At 41.5% G+C, this 21,009-nt stretch overlaps 1 protein-coding gene across 1 annotated transcript in view; it reads left to right on the top strand.

The window, feature by feature from the left end:
* Positions 1–16,305, top strand: part of LOC128661747 (ranBP-type and C3HC4-type zinc finger-containing protein 1) — a 122,754-nt gene extending 106,449 nt beyond the window's left edge. Inside the window, exons 6-7 of the mRNA XM_053715967.1 lie at positions 231–374; positions 14,688–16,305. Of these exons, the coding sequence (XP_053571942.1) occupies positions 231–374; positions 14,688–14,768 (225 nt within the window). The 3' untranslated portion in view covers positions 14,769–16,305. The remainder of the gene's footprint in view (positions 1–230; positions 375–14,687) is intronic.
* Positions 16,306–21,009: the final 4,704 nt, after the last annotated feature.

Here is a 21,009-nt window from a genome sequence, read left to right as displayed (position 1 = left end):
GAGATATTAAGCAGTTTTTCTTATGTGCCATCTGATAAGAGGTTATGTGATTTTGGGGCATAGATGGTATTGTTACCAGTCTCTCTCAGCTGATACGATTGGATGGTATTGGTGGAGCCTCTCTGAGCTGATACGGTTGGATGGTATTGGTGGAGTCTCTCTCAGCTGATACAGTTTGATGACATTTGGGAGATGATAAAAAAAACTAAATAAGTCTTCTTCCTCATCAGACGCTGGTGCAGACGGGCGAGGCAATGTACTGCCCTGTGTGTAAGATTATTGTCCAGAAGAAAGACGGCTGCGACTGGATCCGCTGTACCATGTGCCAAACAGAGATTTGCTGGGTGACAAAGGGTCCTCGGTGGGGGCCATTGGTAAGACCTTTGTCTGGTTTTCTCACTGTTGTATCATCTGTGTATAATACAATTAGCTTTTGGTTCTGTGATCATACACTTTAGCACGGCTTGGTCAGTAGTTTGTATTCTGTTATTATTGTAATGTATTCTGTGGTCTGAAATGGTTGAGGAGATGTTAAGTCCAGTGAGTTGTCAGGACCTGTTCTCTATGGTCGACAAGCAGAAGACAAAGTCAGTTTGGGTCTAGCTGATGTCAGGTGCTATTTTCACATCCTGTGTCTCCGGTTACTCTCTGATATCTCTTATCAACTAATTCTAACTTATAATGTTTTTACTTTCTTTTCTACACTTACACTCTTCATCTTGAAGTCAGATAATAATTGTATAAGAATATTTACAGAGGATGTATCAATACCGTAATATTCTGTTTGTTGTCCTGTTGTATGTAGTAAGACTACACTTTAAGATATTATCTGTGTGCATATAATAGTAATTCTCTCCATTTTATGGTCTCTTTATAGAACATTTCTTTCATGTAATTGGCAAGAGTCCATGAGCTAGTGATGTATGGGATATACAATTCTACCAGGAGGGGCAAAGTTTCCCAAACCTCAAAATGCCTACAAATATACCCCTCACCACACCCATAATTTAGTTTTACAAACTTTGCCTCCTATGGAGGTGGTGAAGTAAGTTTGTGCTAAGATTTCCACATTGGTATGCGCTTCTCAGCTTTTTTGAAGCCCGTTTCCTCTCAGAGTACAGTGAATGTCAGAAGGATGTGAAGGGAGTATCACCTTGTCAGGGTTTATTTAATTCGGTATTTCCCTGCAAGTCAAAATGGATTTAGTTAGCATAAGGACCACAACTGCAGCCTAGAGGTGTTGTTTTAAGTGTATGTGGCAAACTGCTAACAGTAATGGGCGCAGCGAGGGTAGCAGAATAAGCCAATGCACTTATTAGGTCCTAGAGTACAAATGGCTGAGATAGTTGAGCTTTCAGCCCAGCTCAGTATTTGTTCTCTACACCTGGGTTCAGTATGATATCAATTGCAATATGTATTCCAGGCTGAAATACTGAGACAGTACTAAAATAGCTATAGTACAAATAGGCTCCAATTATGTACTAAGTCAGAGAGTACCAAAATATAAGTATCAGTCTGACAGTTACATAGTAGTGAGGAAATGAGGATGTAACTGTTATTCAGATTTCATAAAAGTAACAAAGTGAAAAGATCAAGATCTGGGTTTTTTAGACAAGTGTGGTTTGAGCAGCAACATCTACTTTCTATTGAGGCATCAGATAATATTGACTTACTTCGATTAGTAAGGGAACAGGTTTGGTAATTATAGTCGGGAGATTAGCTTCCAAGGAGCGGAGTAGGCGAGGGTTGCTTGCTCCGTTTGCAGAGCTGTGAGGAGTCTGTTCGGCGCGGCCGGGTACGTTGGCGTGTGACGTCACCGCTACCTCCGAGAGAGGAGGATGCTGCAGTAGGAGCGCAGCTGTGGTTTCGAGTTGTACCGTAAGTGCGGCTGTGAAGCATACAGCTTGTGTAGCAATTTCCAAGCAGTGAATGCTTGTGGCATTTTATGTAAATATCAATGGGAGGTGTCAGAGCCAAAAGTGAAAAGGCAGGTACTTGAAAAGGATAGATGAGAGAAGTAGGCAGGCACAATAAATATGACACACCTATTGAATGCAATGGTTTTCCTCACGGGGATCTATTTCATAGGTTCTCTGTTAATGATCGTAGAGATTCATCTCCTACCTCCCTTTTCAGATTGACGATATACTCTTATATTCTTTTTTGTTTTCAAACAAGCTTTATTTATGAGAAAAAAAAAATAAGGAAGCTTTACAACAAAGTAATAATGCAAAATATCAATACATAAATTAACACAATGTACATATGCATATTATTATTATATTATACAAGGCAATAGTGTTTGGATACTAGGTTGTTCGAGCTTCTTTAAAGCTGGACTTTGAGCTCGTTACAACAAGTAATAAAACCCGTTGTGTGGGATAAATAACATATATATGGTAACATGTTCATTGAAATTTAACATCAGGATTATACAAACTGTAACAATTATGACCTCAGCTTTTTCAGACATTTCGCTGAGTATCAAGTTCCTGAGGTTGTCGCCCTTATGGGCGCAGGGCAAGTGAAAATGAAATTATGGGAAAGAGGTGTTAATATTCAAGAGAGTGGGGGAAGGGGGAGAGGAAGAAAGAGAGAGAGGGGAGAGGGAGAGAAGAGAAAGAGAAGAGGAAGGAGGAGAGGGAAAAAAAAAAAAAAAAAAGGGGAGGGAGAGGGGAGATAGGAAAGGGAGAGGGTGCTGGGGAGAGGGAAGAGGGGATAAGAGGGAGTGTAGTCTGGTAGGAGGTGGGAGGGGAGTCAGTAGGCAAGGGTTGCCTTATGTCAATTGTCGTAAGCTGATTTCTGTTAGTTCGGTAGGTGCCTTTCTTGCATTGCTTTATAGTCCCTTACCTGCCCAAGTCAGGGCCATCATCTCATGAGTAGCAAGTTTACCAATCTTAAGGTAGTGATATCTTTCAAGGTTTAGTAAGTCCCCTACCCTGACTCTCCATTCTGACAGTCCTGGTGTCCGGGTTGTTTTCCAGTGCCTAGGAATCAGTTCTTTTGCGCCGTTCAACATGAGCAGGAACAGCAGATATTTGTGTTCCCCCACTATTTTGGGGAGTTCGTGGTAGATCAGGTATGAGGGTTTCGGTGGAATGATTAATCCCAGAATTCTGCTCATGTCTCCCAGCACCTCTTCCCAGTAGGAAACTACGTGTGGACAGCTCCACCAGATGTGAAGAAGAGTTCCCTCTCCTCCACATCCTCTCCAACACCCCCCATTTGCGTGGGGGTAGATTTTTTGCAGTCTGTGGGGAGTGAGGTACCATCTGCTAAGCAATTTATAGTGGGCCTCCTGCAGTTTCATGGATATGGACGCTCTCCTAGCTCTCCCGAAGATCTTAAGCCAGTCACCATATTCTATCTCCTGTTCCAACTCATCCTGCCAGGCTAACGTGTAGCTCGGAAGGGTGATTCCTTCCCTTGATATAAGAAGTTTGTAGATCCTTGAAATGAGGTGGGTTGGTGTTTGTGGCATCACACAAAGGATCTCTAATGGTGATCTATTCCTAGATAGTGCCGTCTTATCTTTGTGTGTGTCAAAGTAGTGTTTTATCTGAGTCGTCCTAAACCACGAGGTGAAATGTCTGGGGCCCACTCAACCAGCTCCGCCTGGGTTTTGAGCTTCCCCTGGTGCAAAATATTAGCTATAGAGATCTCCCGCAGTGTGTAGTGTGTTCCCACAGTATGTGGGGTGCTCTCGATTCCCGAATCCGGGTTTTCCCGTACGGGTGTGTTTGGTGAGTGTAGTGACGATAGCTGTGGGCCTATTCTAATTAGTCTGTCCCATGTTGAAAACACTTCCGAGAGTAAGGGGAACTGCGGTATTACGGGTGGGCGATTTTTAGCTGAGACCCAGGCCTGAGCTCCAGTGTTGCTGCGTTTCATAATATCATTATCTATCTGCACCCATGCTTTATTGCATAGGTTCTGACTCCACTCCACCAATCTTTGCAAAGATATGGCTCGTTGGTATTCCCTCAGTAGAGGTACACCCAGCCCCCCTCTGTCTCTGGGCAGGTAGGTAGTTTGCCTTTTAATTCTGGGCTTTAACCCATTCCAAATATAGGACTCGACGGCTGACTGTATTTGCTGGATGAATGGTGTCTTTGGGGTAATCGGTATTGTTTGCATGACGTATAACACCCTTGGGAGGATGTTCATTTTAACTACACTCGTTCGCCCCATCCACGAGATGGTTTTATTTTTCCAATTATTTAGGTCTTTAATAACATCGTCCCGAATGAGTTTATAGTTGATCTCCGCGATTTCGTGTATGTCAGGAGAGATAAGAATCCCCAGATATTTGATAGTATGCTGTGCTATCTTTATAGGGCACTCAGTCAAATGGGGGCCAAAAGTCGCTGCTGGTTCTGTAATATTCAGTACCTCTGATTTCTGAGGGTTCAAGAGGAAGTTCGAGACCTCGCCAAAGGCAGAGAACTCCAACAGGGCCTCCCTCAGTGAGTTGGGGGAGTCCGATAGTGTCAGTAGGACATCGTCCGCGTACATAGAGAGCTTATGCTCTGTCCCTGCAATCGCGAAACCCTTTATGCGAGTGTTCGCTCTGATTCTGCTCGCCAAAACTTCAATGGTGAGGGCGAATAAGAGCGGCGATAGGGGGCAGCCCTGCCTGGTCCCGTTTCTGATATCAAAAGTCTTTGAGAGCGTGCCATTGACTCTGATTTTGGCGTTTGGGTTCGAGTATAAAGACATAACCATATTTATAAAGTTATTCCCAAACCCGAACCTCCTCAGCGTTTGGCGAATGAAAAGCCAGTTCACCCGGTCAAACGCTTTTTCAGCATCCGTTGTGACCAGGGCGAGTGGTTGATGGTGAACTTGGGCATACGTAATCATTTGCAAAATTTTCAGGGTATTGTCTCTCGCCTCGCGGGCTGGAACAAATCCTACTTGATCAGTTGAGATCAAGGTTGGTAGTAGCCTATTGAGGCGGTTGGCTATAACCCTGGCAAGGATTTTCACGTCCGAGTTCAAAAGTGAGATCGGACGATAGTTTTCCGGTTTGTCATGCGGTTTGCCAGGTTTTGGAATTACTGTAATATATGCCTCTAGCATAGTGCTTGGTAGGTTTGGGGAGTTTGATAGGGTCTGGAACATCCTTGATAACTCTGGGGCTAGGATATCAACATATTTTTTATAATACTTAAGGCCGAAGCCGTCTGGTCCTGGGCTTTTTCCCGTAGGAAGATCTTTAATTGCTTGTTTAATCTCTATAAGAGAGACAGGGGAGTCCAAAATTTCTTTGTCATCCTCTGTGATTTTGCGGAGCTCAGCTTTTTCAAGGTACTCTACTATCTTCGCCTCTTCCCGTTCCCTCCCTGCTAGATTCTCAACTTCGCTATTTGACTGTTTTATGTTATACAATGATTGATAATACTTTCTAAAGGTGTCCGCTATTAAGTTTGCGTCTGTTTTAATATTCCCTTCCTCGTCTGACATCTGGTGGACATGGGATTTGAGTTTTTTACGTGCTAGTGCCCTTGCTAATAATTTCCCAGCCTTGTCTCCTTGCTCATAGTACAATTGCCTTAATTTAAGAGCTTGCTTCTGGTATTCTTCTTGCAGGAATTTAACCAGCCCTTCTCTAGCTATGGTCAGTGTTCTTGTGAGTGTGTCATCTATTGGCTGCTCTTTGTGGTCAAGTTCTGCCTTCTCTACCTGTGATAATAGAGTTTGATATCTCTCCTGTCTTGCTTTCTTAAGTCTTGCTGCCCTACTGATGAGTATTCCTCTAATGGTGCATTTGTGTGCCTCCCAAATCGTTGTGTCTGGTATATGGTTGTCTGCGTTAAGGTGGAAGTATTCGATGATGGCCTTATTTAATTCTGCACTGAATAGTGGGTCGTCTAAAAGAGTGTCATCTAACTTCCATATATAGGGCGTGATTGGAACAGTGGGCCACAGGATAGAACACCCCACTGGCGCGTGGTCCGACCAGGTTATTGAGTAGATGTTGCTGCTTTTAGTGATAGTAAGGCCTATCGAGTCTGTAAAAAGATAATCAATTCTAGTATACTTTCTGTGAGGATGTGAGTAGAAAGTATAATTCCTAGCTGAGGGGTGGTGTGTCCTCCATACGTCATGTATACCTAAATCAGTTAGAGAAGTGATTATACGTTTCAAGGTCTTATGCGGGACGCTAGAGAGGCCATCTGAAGTGTCCACAAGCGGGACTAAAGATGCATTAAAGTCACCACCAACATACAGGATGCCCACCTTCAATTCTAGAATTTTACGGATAACTCTTGGTAAGAAGAGGTGCTGGGAGTGATTCGGGCAGTAGATGTTCGCTAAAGTGATAGGTCTATGATGTAGTAAACCTGTAACCACTAGATACCTGCCGTCCGGATCTTTATATGTTTGGATACTCTGGAATGGTGTGTTAGCACTGAAAAGTATTCCCACCCCATTCTTTTTGTGAGGCCCCGAAGCGAAAACAGTATTAGGGTATCGGTGTGAGTTCCAATGTGGCTCCTGATTTGCTGAGAAGTGCGTCTCTTGCACAAATACTATGTCTGCGCCCATTCTATGCATATCTCTGACAATTATGGAGCGTTTAGAGGGGCTGTTCATACCCTTTACGTTAATAGTAATAAGCTCCACTGGTCGTGGGTTGCGCCTCCTCAGCCTTTGCGTCATTTTGTGTAGGATTTTGTGTAGGGTATAAGGGGTCTAGTGCAGATGAGATGAGGGGGTAGAGGGAAAGGGGGAGAGGGGAGTGAGAGAGGAAAAAAAAACAAACAAAAAAAAACAAACTTAAAAGGTGAAAGGGGGATAGGTGGAGGGGAGATAGGAGAGAAAGGGAGCGAAAGGTAGGTGTAAGTGTGAAGATACGAGGAGTAGTGTTAGTAAGGATAAGGAGGGGTAGTGAACCAGTAGGGAGAGGTGAGTCCAAAAGTAAAGAGTTAGTAGGGTCAGGGGTTAATTGTCTTCACTGTGAAGACAAGAAGAAGCAATGGTATTGACTCTTACAATTACTTCAACAAATCAGAGGGTAATTGTCCCTGTTATTTCGCTGGAAATATGAACTTATGTACATAACTTAGTAAATTAACGTTCTCTAGTTACACTAAATTTACTGGAGTGTGAGAGAATAAGTGCCAATACAATGCAAACAAACCATAAAATCAATCAAACACAATGTACACTATTAAGATAAATGAGCTGACATATAATTTCTCCTATTGCTAGCTCTTTCCTTTTTGTTGTATAGAATGTGCTTATCTTACGTTTAAGAGACCTGCCTCTCAAGTGCTTTGTGTTACTTCCCGGGCATGTACAGTTATTACAATTACATGGTTAATACTATGAAGGCCTCCCGGTTATGTGCCACTAATTGAAATCCCTCTGTCTTATCCAAGGTGACTTGTCCTAATACATCGGAGGGGATGTAGGCGCTGATGTTGGGGTCTTTTTCAAAGTGTCAGGTTGGTAAGCGTGCTCTTATGTTGCTAGTGCAATGTATGCCCGCTCTCTTAAGTGACTCTAAATGTTATGAATGCTATATTGGGTGTAGTTGTTCCACTAGACCGTGTTTAAGTGCTCTACTTGTTAACTTCTAAACTTGAACACAAACTAGTAATACAGTAGGCAAATATAAATCAGACAATCATAAATGCACAACAAATAAAACATACGACCTGATAGGCACCTCTGTGTCTTTCGTCTGGTTAGTGTACATAGTGCAATACATTAGTCCTAAGCATTGGCAGTCTTTACCCTTTTTTCCTTTCTCATTCTCTCTTTTACCCTTCCCTTTTTTCCCAAAAGAGAAGAAAAAAAAAAATCAAAAGTCTATTGCTCTGCAGGTGGGTGATCTTCTCTGGGCTGCCTTCCTGGTGCTCTGCGACTGATGTCACCTATGTCCTGTGGTGGATTAATGTGAAGACCAAGTGCTTGATTGAAGCCTGGCAGGTCCTCTATTGTTTTAAGGACATGGGTCGTGTTGTTTTTCGTTGCAATTAGGCAGGTTGGGAATCCCCATCTATAAGGGATCTTCTTGTCTTTGAGGACTGCTGTCACAAATCTCATATCTTTTCTTTTCTGGAGCGTTGTTGGGCATAAATCTGAGTAAATTTGAATTTCTGTGCCTCTAAAGTTGAGGGGCTGTTGGGTTCTAGCTAGTCTCAATATTTCTTCTTTTTCCTTGAATGACAGCAGCTTCATTATAACGTCTCTTGGGGGAGCTCTGCTTGGCGGTTTGGGCCTAAGGGCCCTGTGTGCTCTTTCAATCTGCACTTCTGGCGCTGAATCATCTCTTTTAAGGTGTTTCACAAAGTCTTGAATGTAGGTCTGGAGGACAGGGGGATCAACCGTTTCTGGTATACCCCTTAGCCTAAGGTTGTTCCTCCTGCTTCTGTTTTCGAGGTCTTCCACACGGTCCATGAGGACCTGCACTGTGCCATCTTGAGCCTGAATATAGCTGCTTTGGTGTTGCATATCAGAGCTTAACGTTTCTTGTTTCTCCTCAATTAAAGTGACTCGTTGTTTGACTGTTGTGATATCCCTTTTTAGTTCCCCAAACATGGCCTTGAAATCCTGCATGGCCACTTTGATGTCATTTTTTGAGGAGAGGTGTCTAATGTCTTCTTTTGTTATATAGGATGGGGCATTCATCTGCACCTCAGGTTCGTGAACCTGCACCTCTGCTGTATGTTTGGTGTTATCCTGCCCTGTGCTACATGTCGTGGGTCCAGGGTCTGCTGGTGTAAAGTAGTTCTCCATAGCTGTTGACTGTGTGCTTTTCAAAAGCTTGGCAGTTCTTTTACTTGTCATTCTATATAGCTTCGTAATGGACACCCAGGGCCCCCTCCCTTTCAGAGTTCACAGGGGTCTGTGTAGATTGCTTTAAGTATCCTTTTCTGGGTGTAGGGACAGTAGTCTGTGGGTCTCCGTTTTATCAACCTGAGTCTGTTCAGTGTATTTATGCACCCTTCTACTGTGTATATTAGTTCTCTGATGGGGTCAAAGTCTGCTTATTTTCTTTTGCAGCTTAATATTTGCTGTGTTAGATTTTGAGCAGTGCTCTTATGTCAATTTATGTGGGCTTCGGTTTAAGTGTCCTGCTCCCCTTCCCCGGGAAGTTATGTGACCCCACTTCGGTAACTTACATGAAGCTGCGGTTATCAGCTTGGCGGCAGCTCCGTGGTCTGGGTAATGCTTTTCGGCTGCTAGGCCCAATTCAATCACGTGGATGCGGCCCGGCGTCTCAGTTGGCAATGACGATATCAGACCGGACCCTCCAGTGTCTACCTGAGCAAGTCCGAGCGGGTTGTCAGGTCAGTAACCATGAGGTGGGGACAAATGATCACTGGCTTCAGGTTGTGCGCTCAGTTTTGGGTATGTCACGAGGCGCTTGCTGGGCCGCAGCTCCGGCTTGTGCGTTGATTATGGAAGCGGCTCCTTGTAACTTCCTCTCTTTTATGCACTAACTGTTACCTTAGATACACCGGTGTGCTTTTTCTTTAATTTCAGCTATAGCAAGAGCGTTAATTTTATGCGAAATGTTAAGGGACTACGGAGCTCTAGAAAAAGGCTGCCATCTAGGTCTGTGGCTTAGCTCCGCCCTATACTCTTATATTCTATTACCTCTACTGATAACTGTTTCAGTACTGGTTTGGCTATCTGCTATATGTGGATGGGTGTCTTCAGGTAAGTATTAGTATGTTTTTATTACTTAAGACACTCTCAGCTATGGTTTGGCACTTTATGTATTTATATAAAGTTTTTTAAATATATGTATTGTACTTATATTTGCCATGATTCAGGTTTCAGTATATTTCCTTTTGCAGACTGTCAGTTTCATATCTGGGAAATGCATTTTTTAGAAATGTATTTCTTACCTGGGGTGTAGTCTTTTTTTTAATTGACTGTCGTTTTTCTAAATCGCGGGCAGAATAAGGCTTGCGAGGGCGCAAAATGCTAAAGTTTATTGCGTCATTCTTGGCGCATGATTTTTTGGCACAAAGTTACGTTCGTTGGCGCAAATTCATCATTTCTGGCGTCTTAGTTGACGCCGGGTCCTTTCACAAGGTTGCGTCATCTATGACACGAGTGTGTCGTTTCCGGACTTTTTGGCGGCAAAAAAATATTTTTCTGTTTGTCTGCCATTCCGCCTTCTAATAAACGTAAAAGGTCTTTTAAAACTTCTCATAAGGTTGATGAAATTTCAAATGACCAGCAACATACTGAATTATCCTTCTCTGATGAGGATCTATCTGATTCAGAAGATCCTGCCTCAGATATTGACACTGATAAATCCTCTTATTTATTTTTAATTGGAGTATATTCGTTCTTTATAAAAGAAGTGTTGATTACATTGGATATGGAGGAAACTAGTCCTCTTGACATTAAAACTAGTAAACGTTTAAATTCTGTTTATAAACCTCCTGTGGTTATTCCAGAGGTTTTTCCCATTCCTAATGCTATTTCTGATATGATTCCTAAGGAATGGAATACGCCTGGTACTTCTTTTATTCCTTCTTCAAGGTTTAAAAAATTGTATCCTTTGCCAGAAGTTAGATTGGAGTTTTGGGAAAAGATCCCCAAAGTTGATGGGGCTATCTCTACTCTTGCTAAACGTACTACTATTCCTATGGAAGATAGTACTCTCTTAAAGATCCTTTAGATAGGAAACTTGAATCTTATCTAAGGAAAGTTTATTTATATTCAGGTCATCTTCTTCGGCCTGCAATTTCTTTGGCTGATGTTGCAGCTGCTTCAACTTTTTGGTTGGATACTTTAGCGCAAGTATCGGACCATGATTTGTCTAGCATTGTTAAGTTGATTCAACATGCTAATAATTTTATTTGTGATGCCATTTTTTATATCAAAATTGATGTTAAATCTATGTCTTTAGCTATTTTAGCTAGAAGAGCTTTGTAGCTCAAATTTTGGAATGCTGATATGACTTCTAAATCCAGATTGCTATCTCTTTCTTTCCAAGGTAATAAATCATTTGGTTCTTAGTTGGATTCAATAATTTCAACTGTTACTGGGGGGAAGGGAGTTTTTTTTTGCCTCAGGATAAAAAACCTAAGGGTAAATCTAAAGCTTTTAATCGTTTTCGTTCCTTTCGTCAAAATAAGGAACAGAAACCTAATCCTTCCCCCAAGAAACCTTCTTCAAATTGGAATAAATCCAAGCCATTTAAGAGATCATAACCAGCCCCCAAGTCCGCATGAAGGTGCGGCCCTCATTCCAGCTCAGCTGGTAGGGGGCAGATTAAAATTTTTCAAAGATGTTTGGATCAATTCGGTCCAAAATCATTGGATTCAGAGTATTTTCTTTCAGGGATACAGAATAGGATTCAGAGTAAGACCGCCTGTGAGAAGATTTTTTCTCTCATGCATTCCGGTAAACCCAGTAAAGGCTCAGGCTTTTCTGAAGTGAGTTTCAGACCTGGAGTTATCAGGGGTAATCATGCCAGCTCCGTTTCAGGAACAGGGTCTGGGGTTTTATTCAAATCTATTCATTGTTCCAAAGAAAGAGAATTCATTCAGACCAGTTTTGGATCTAAAGATTTTGAATCGATATGTAAGAGTACCAACTTTCAAAATGGTGACTATAAGGACTATTCTGCCTTTTGTTCAGCAAGGGCATTATATGTCCACAATAGACTTACAGGATGCATATCTTCATATTCCGATTCATCCAGATCATTATCAGTTCCTGAGATTCTCTTTTCTAGACAAGCATTACCAATTTGTTGCTCTTCCTTTTGGCCTAGCGACAGCTCCAATAATCTTTTCAAAGGTTCTAGGTGCCCTACTCTCTGTAATCAGAGAGCGGGGTATTGCGGTGTTTCCTTATTTGGACGATATCTTGGTACTCGCTCAGTCTTTACGTTCTGCAGAATCTCACACGAATCAACTAGTGTTGTTTCTTCGAAGACATGGTTGGAGGATCAATTTACCAAAAAGTTCTTTGATTCTTCAGACAAGGGTAACCTTTTTAGGTTTCCAGATAGATTCAGTGTCCATGACTTTGTCTCTAACAGACAAGAGACGTTTGAAATTGGTTGCAGCCTGTCGGAACCTTCAGTCATTCCCTTCAGTAGCTATGTGCATTGAAGTTTTAGGTCATGACTGCAGCATTGGATGTGATCCTCTTTGCTCGTTTTCATATGAGACCTCTTCAGCATTGTATGCTGAACCAATGGTGCAGGGATTATACAAGGATATCACAATTAATATCCTTAAATCCCAATGTTCGACTTTCTCTGACTTGGTGGTTAGATCACCATTGTATAATTTTAGGGGCCTCTTTCCTCTGTCCAACCTGGACTGTGATCACAACAGACGCAAGTCTTTCAGGTTGGGGAGCTGTTTGGGGATCTCTGACAGCACAAGGAGCTTGGAAATCTCAAGAGGTGAGATTACCAATCAATATTTTGGAACTCCGTGCGATTCTCAGGGCTCTTCAATTTTGGCCTCTGTTGAAGAGAGAACCGTTAATTTGTTTTCAGACAGACAATGTCAAAACTGTGGCATATGTCAATCATCAGGGTGGGACTCACAGTCCTCAGACTATGAAAGAAGTATCACGGATACTTGTTTGGGCGGAATCCAGCTCCTATCTAATTTCTGCGGTTCATATCCCAGGTATAGACAATTGGGAAGCGGATTACCTAAGTCGTCAGACTTTACATCCGGGAGAATGGTCTCTCCACCCATATGTGTTTTCTCAAATTGTTCAGATTTGGGGGCTTCCAGAAATAGATCTGATGGCATCTCATCTAAACAAAAAACTTCCCAGGTACCTGTCCAGGTCCAGGGATCCTCAGGCGGAAGCAGTAGATGCATTGACACTTCCTTGGTGTTCTTGGTGTTATCAACCTTCTTATATTTTTCCGCCTCTAGTTCTTCTTCCAAGAGTGATCTCCAAGATCATCATGGAGCAATCGTTTGTGCTGCTCCAGCATGGCCTCACAGGTTTTGGTATGTGGATCTTGTCCGAATGTCCAGTTGCCATTGCCAATCTTGGCCACTTCCACTAAGACCAGACCTTCTATCTCAAGGTCCGTTTTTCCATCAGGATCTCAAATCATTAAATTTGAAGGTATGGCAATTGAACGCTTAGTGCTTAGTCATAGAGGTTTCTCTGACTCAGTGATTAATACTATGTCACAGGCTCATAAATCTGTTTCTAGAAAGATTTATTATCGAGTTTGGAAGACTTACATTTCATGGTGTTCTTCGCATAAATTCTCTTGGCATTCTTTTAGAATTCCTAGAATTTTACAGTTTCTTCAGGATGGTTTGGATAAAGGTTTGTCTGCAAGTTCCTTGAAAGGACAAATCTCTGCTCTTTCCGTTTTATTTCACAGAAAGATTGCTAAACTTCCTGATATTCATTGTTTTGTGCAGGCTTTGGTTCGTATCAAGCCTGTCATTAAATCAATCTCTCCTCCCTGGAGTCTTAATTTAGTTTTTGAAGGCTTTACAGGCTCCTCCGTTTGAACCTATGCATTCTTTGGACATTAAACTACTTTCTTGGAAAGTGTTGTTTCTTTTGGCCATCTCTTCTGCTAGAAGAGTTTCTGAATTATCTGCTCTCTCTTGTGAATCTCCTTTTCTGATTTTTCATCAGGATAAAGCGGTTTTGCGGACTTCTTTTAAATTCTTACCTAAGGTTGTGAATTCTAACAACATTAATAGAGAAATTGTTGTTTCTCTATTAATGTGTCCTAATCCTAAGAATTCTTTGGAGAGATCCTGACATTCTTTGGATGTGGTAAGAGCTTTGAAATATTATGTTGAAGCTACTAAAGATTTCAGGAAGACTTCTAGTCTATTTGTTATCTTTTCTGGTTCTAGGAAAGGTCAGAAGGCTTCTGTTGTTGCCTTGGCTTTGTGGTTAAAGCTTTTCATTCATCAAGCTTATTTGGAGTCGGGTCAAGCCCTGTCTCAGAGAATTCTACTAGATTAGTCTCTACTTCGTGGGTTTTTAAAAATGAAGCTTCTTCTTTGCATACATTTACTAAATTCTACCGTTTTGATGTGTTTGCTTCTTCAGAAGCAGTTTTTGGTAGAAAAGTTCTTCAGGCAGCTGTTTCAGTTTGATTCTTCTGCTTTTGATTTAAGTTTTTTTCTTTCATTTATGAGAATAAACTTATTTTTTGGGTTGGGGATTAATTTTTTCAGCGGAAAATGGCTGTTTTTATTTTTATCCCTCCCTCTCTAGTGACTCTTGCGTGGAGTTCCACATCTTTGGAATTGCTATCTCATACGTCACTAGCTCATGGACTCTTGCCAATTACATGAAAGAAAACATAATTTATGTAAGAACTTACCTGATAAATTCATTTCTTTCATATTGGCAAGAGTCCACGAGGCCCACCCTTTTTATGGTGGTTATGATTTTTTTGTATAAAGCACAATTATTTCCAAATTCCTTTGTTGATGCTTTTTACTCCTTTCTTTATCACCCCACTACTTAGCTATTCGTTAAACTGAATTGTGGGTGTGGTGAGGGGTGTATTTGTAGGCATTTGGAGGTTTGGGAAACTTTGCCCCTCCTGGTAGGATTGTATATCCCATACGTCACTAGCTCATGGACTCAAATTGCCAATATTAAAGAAATTAATTTATCAGGTAAGTTCTTACATAAATTATGTTTTTGTCCTGTACCATCTTCTTGCTTGTGTATTTTGTCACTAGGGTCCTGGTGACACTACTGGAGGGTGTCAGTGTAACGTGAACGGAAAGAGGTGCGACCCCAGGTGTCAGAATTGTCACTAAGCACAACAGTGGTGACTCCGCGTTTAGCTGAAGCAAAACATCCGAGACTGAGAAACTGGAAAGTTACATCTCATAAGTAACTGACAGCTGATCCTTCTCACCTTGTTCGTGTGACATGATGGGAACTTGTACCTCTGGGTTTTATTCTGAATCTCCAGCTTTGCGTGCACTGTCCATTTTTTCTGTGTATAAAGTCAAATTAGCTTTATTCAGGGACTTAGAGCATTTCAATGCTACTGCTTCACACAGGGTATTTAGCAATACCAAAAAGAGTTGCCCAGTCATGGCCTATTGCCACAGCTGACATTAAGGTGACTTACTGCTTATGCCCCGTTATATTACATTTGTATCATGTTACTGACTTGGTTTTGTTTTTTCTTTTTGCCATTAGAACGACCTACTTGCACTAACATAAAGAACTTTTACTGAGATGCCTGACAGCGCAACTGTAATGGTTTATGGTGTCTTGTTCTGCGTATGTGCAGAAAATAACAGTAGCTTTAGTTATAGGTTGTTAATATGTCACATGACCTTGGCTACCTGAGACCTGCAGCATGCCTTTCTGGAAACCAAGGGGTTAAATGTAATTAATGTTGCATCTCTAATAGCCATATATTTTCAAGGCAGCCCATTTTTAGTAACAGAAAGGGCTTTCAATGCAAAAAAACAAGGAATAGAAAATGATAACCCCTCCAGCCGTGATATGGATCAATATGGCAACTTTTGTCATGGTCTAGAAAGTAAAGTTAGATTTGAAACAAAACATTTGCTAATTATCTAAGTTTGGGGTTTAAAAACATCTTTACTGTGTGAAGGAAATGCATAATCTGCAACTTGGAAACTTGTCTGAAACCATAAAACCAGCTAGTGCTCCACTCAATAATGTAAATATCAATACAAGACGTGATTGAATTGGTCTTCTATTCAGTACATGAAACAATAAGGAAAGGTATCCTGTTTAATCATCATTTTATTTATGTGATTTATTTAACTGATAATTACACAATAGTATTTAAATATCCTGAGAATGTGCAGTCTTTCACCAAAATAGAAAAATAATACTAAATCTGTGACTGGTTTCTCAAAGAGGATGGCATTTTAGAAAATATTCAGAAAAAAGGCCAAGTTAATTTGGGCTTCAAGTAATGGTAAATTTCAGACTTTAAGAAGGTGGCAACAATAAATCTATTAGTTTGCAATCAAAACTGCATAATTATTATTTTTTAGGAAAGTATTTGATAATCAAAGATTTGAAATCTCACTCAGTATCGTCCTTCACCCCCTTCATTACCTTTTTCAGCTGGGCTGACGTTAGAGAGCAGTCCCACCACTCTACGTAGACTTTCTATGCAAAGGACAAGGACAAAGGGCTGGAATTCGAGTGCCGTATGGCACACACAATGATTGTATGTTTTTTGAAATTGTCATAAAAAAGTTCATCCCAGTGGGCCGGCATAAGATCGTAATAGAAGTATTACTATCGACATGGATTTAACCCTATCACAGATAAATAAATAAAAAGATACATGTATACTTCTTTAATGGAAAAGATTACATATATGGAATTTGATTATCTAACATAAAGGAACTAAAAGCACAATTTGTTAATGCTGCACTACATATATCAGTCAGCTTAAAGGTAATGAATTTTGGTAAAATTTTGTATTTTGGAGTTTTTAGTGGATCAGCTTAGTAAAGATATCTAAAATCTAATAACTATTAATGCACATTAAAGTCATTTTCTGTATATGCAAAATATATATCAGCAGCTAAGCCCAACATTACAAAGTGAATGTAGTAAAGCTATTTAAACTGTCATTTTGATGTGGCCAGTGGGAGACATAAAAAATAAGCTCCTCCACTGATTAAACAGTTCTGTGTAGCATATGTCAGGGTCACTGTTCTGGATCCTGCAGTATGCACTTTACCCTATCTGGGGAAGAGGAAAAAACACCAAAAAACTTAAGTACACTGCACATTTTCTTTACTACACAATTTGGCATTTAATGGAGGATTATATTTTGAGTTAAAGGTGTAAAATATGAGAAGTGAACCATGTTGTACTATTAATAGCTGCCGTTCCTGTGAATTAAGCAATACTAATAGATGTCAAAAACAGAGAATCAAAGTTTAGCTTTCTAAAGCCTTGATTTACTCTAAGATTTATTGTGATGATGGTAGCAATATAGTAAAGCTCTCAAATAGATTCTTTTTTTTATCTCACCAGAAATGTTCCCTCTAAACACCCTTTTCTAACCTAGTGCCCACCTCTAGTGCATAGAGCTGTCAGCTGCAATTTGTATTTATTATTATTATATGTGTTATAGCCTCTGCGGTTCCCGCACTAAATACTGAGCTTGGGTACTCAGGGAGTAGTGCTGTACTGCATACTGTAGATAACAAGCATAAACAGGTGCGCCACATATACAAACAATAACTTCAGAGTGATGAATAGAAATAACAGTAGATGCACTCACATATAGTAGAGCGCCAAAAGAATTGGTTGCAAATCAGACAGGCTGGATTCTCAGTCATCCAGCCGACCAGTCTCCCGCAATGCTCCAACAGTTCAATCAGCAGTCTTCTGATGGATCCACTGTAGTGCTCCAGCTTTGGTCAAATTACTCTCAAATTTCAACTCAATTAGATCTTTATTGTAAGCTCCATAACCAGAATCTTGTTGCAGTGGGAGAGGGTTTTTGTGCCCTCATATGTGTTAATAAAACAAAACCGGCTTAAAGGCACATTTAAACACCTCTTGCTTTCGATTAAAATTGTCTTTTAAAATACTGTAGGTTTTAAGGATTTAAACAAATTAAAGTGATGGTAAACCCAAGCGTATAACAAACGCTAGGATTTACCATCACTAAAAATAAACATTTGTTTCTCTCACCATTTTGTAAAAAAACGGTGTAAAACTCACCCTGACAGCAAAGTAGATCACTAACACAGCGCCTCCGGCCGCCCACGGCACAACGCTTTCTTCAATGAGGTGACGTTGTGTTAGTGATCTACTTTGCTGCCAGATAGGGTGAGTTTCACACCATTTTTTTACATAACGATGATAGAAACAGTTTCTTTTCTTTTTTATGACACAATACTATTTGCATGCGTTCCTAGGACCGGACTTGCGTCAGCCGGTTCTGGGCATCTTGCCAGATCTTCCGTTGCACTGGGGGAACTTCCTGGTCGTATTGGAGTAAGGTAGGCACCTCAGCAGGGCTGCTGAGGTGTGGAGGTGACTGGGGTATTAGTTCCATTTGTTTTTTACTTATTTGCAGTGCGTACTAAAGAAGTTGCGCTTTTGAAATTTAAAGGCACAGTATCGTGTTTTTTTTATTATTAACATTTTTATTGCATTCAAAGTTTTTGTACTAGAATCTTCTAAGTGTGAACAAGTATGATCAAGGGACTTTACAAAATGTTCCTTGCTCTTTGTGTGCCAATGCTTTTGTAGAACCACCATTACCTTTCTGTCCTACTTGCATTGAGAGGACTATAAGTTTTAAGGATAAGATTTTTTTCTGAGACAACTTGAGACTGAGACAACTACCACTGGAGTTACTTTAAAGGACATCGCTTCTCTCATGTCTTCTACCATTTCTGATGCTCTATCTGCTTTTCCCATGTTGCAGGGTAAACGTAAGAGACAGACAAGTCATTCAGTAAGAGAGGTTTCTGATGCAATTGTTGCGGTTTCGGAGTCTTCCTCTCAGATGCCTGAGGAGGAAGAAGCTGTGGTAGCATCTGATGGAGAGATTTCAGATTCTGAAGGAGTACCTCCTCTCACTGATACTGAGGTGGTATCTTTTAGATTTAAGCTGGAACACCTCCGTCTATTGCTTAAGGAGGTTTTAGCTACTTTAGATGACAGCGACTCCACAGTTGGGGTTGTCCCTAAGAAATCTAGTAAGTTGAACAGGTATTTCGAGGTTCCCTCTTCGTCTGATGTTTTTCTGGTTCCTGACTGAACTTCTGAGATTATTGCTAAGGAGTGGTAGAAACCGGGTATTCCTTTTTCCCCATCTCCTATTTTTAAGAAGATGTTTCCCATAGCCGACTCTATCAAGCAAGCTTGGCAAACAGTACCTAAGGTGGAAGGGACTATTTCCACTTTAGCCAAGAGAACTACTATCCCCATAGAGGATAGTTGTGCTTTCAAAGATCCTATGGACAAAAAATTAGAGGGCCTACTCAAAAAGATGTACGTACACCAGGGTCTACAATGGCAACCTGCCGTGTGCATTGCTACCGTCACCAGTGTGGCTGCATATTGGTTTGACGCCCTGTCTGATGCTATCAGAACGGAGACATCCTTAGATGAGATTCAAGATAGGATACAGGCTCGCAAGTTAGCTCATTCTTTTATCACAGATGCTTCCCTTCAAATTATCAAACTGGGAGCTAAGATATCAGGTTTTTCTATTTTGGCCCGCAGAGCCTTATGGCTGAAGCCTTGGTCTGCGGACGTCTCTTCTAAGTGTAAACTTTTGGCTATTCCATATAAGGGAAAGACCTTATTTGGTCCTGGTCTATCAGAAATTATTTCTGACATCACGGGAGGTAAAGGTCATTTTCTCCCTCAGGATAAGAGACACAAGACGAAGGGCCGACAGAGTTCCTTTCGTAATTTCAGGGGAAGTTCCTTATCTTCCATTTTCAAACAGGATCAACCCAAGCCTGCATGGAGATCCAACCAACCTTGGAATAAGGGAAACAGGCTAAGAAGCCTGCCATTGAATCCAAGTCAGCATGAAGGTCATGCCCCCCGATCCGGGACCAGATCTGGTAGGGGGCAGACTTTCCTTCTTCGTTCAAGCCTGGATTCGAGATGTTCAGGATCCCTGGGCATTATAAATTGTGTCCCAGGGATATAAGTTGGATTTCAAAAGTTTTCCTCCCAGGGGAAGGTTCCTACTTCCAAGATTGTCTGCAGACCAGACAAAAAGAGAGGCTTTCTTACATTGTGTACGAGACCTCTCTGATCTGGGTGTGATTGCTCCCGTTCCCTTACGGGAACAGGGTCTGGGATTTTATTCCAACCTATTTGTAGTTCCAAAAAAGGAGGGAACCTTCCGGCCCATTTTAGACCTCAAGAGTCTAAACAAGTTCCTCATGGTACCGTCCTTTAAGATGGAAACTATACGTTCCATTCTTCCTTTGATCCAGGAGGGTCAATTTATGACAACAGTGGACTTAAAGGACGCGTACTTGCATGTTCCCATTCACAAGAACCATCACAAGTTCCTAAGGTTTGCATTTATGCACAAACATTTTCAGTTTGTGGCTCTTCCTTTTAGTCTTGCCACTGCTCCCAGAGTGTTCACAAAGGTTCTGGGATCTCTACGAGCATGGTATTGTCTTTCCTTCGTTCTCACAGGTGGAAGGTAAATTTACAAAAGAGCTCTCTTATCCCAAGTACAAGGGTAACTTTCTTGGGAACCGTAATAGATTCTCTGTCAATGAAGATCTTTCTGACAGAGATCAGGAAATCAAAGATAATAGACACTTGCCGAGTCCTTCAGTCCACTCCTCGGCCATCAGTGGCTCAGTGCATGGAGGTAGTCGGGCTGATGGTGGCAGCAATGGACATCATTCCATTTGCTCGGTTCCATCTCAGACCTCTGCAGTTAAACATGCTCAGGCAATGGAACGGAGATTATACCAATTTATCTCCTCAAATACTAATGGAGCAGGAGACAAGGGATTCTCTTCAATGGTGGTTGTCTCTGGATCATCTCTCCCAGGGAACCTGCTTTCACAGTCCATCTTGGGCGATTGTGACAACAGACGCCAGCCTTCTGGGGTGGGGAGCAGTCTGGGGCGCTCTAAAGGCTCAGGGAGTTTGGACTCGGTCAGAGTCTGCTCTTCCTATAAACATTCTGGAGCTGAGAGCGATCTACAATGCTCTTCTGACCTGGCCGCCGTTAGCTTCGGTACAGTTTATCAGGTTCCAGACGGACAACATAACGTCAGTAGCTTACATCAATCATCAGGGAGGAACGAGGAGTTCCTTAGTGATGAGAGAGGTGTCCAAGATAATCCAGTGGGCGGAGACTCACTCTTGTTGTCTGTCGGCGATCCACATCCCAGGGGTGAACAACTGGGAGGCGGACTTCCTGAGCAGACAGACCTTTCATCCGTGGGAGTGGGAACTCCATCCGGAAGTATTTGCCAGTCTGATCTGCAAGTGGGGTCAGCCTTAATTAGATCTCATGGCATCGCGTCAGAATGTCAAGGT

Source organism: Bombina bombina, chromosome 5 (genome assembly GCF_027579735.1).
Source record: "Bombina bombina isolate aBomBom1 chromosome 5, aBomBom1.pri, whole genome shotgun sequence".
Taxonomy (NCBI): domain Eukaryota; kingdom Metazoa; phylum Chordata; class Amphibia; order Anura; family Bombinatoridae; genus Bombina; species Bombina bombina.
Note: the sequence above shows the minus strand (reverse complement) of the source record. Positions and strands in the feature narration are given on the sequence as shown.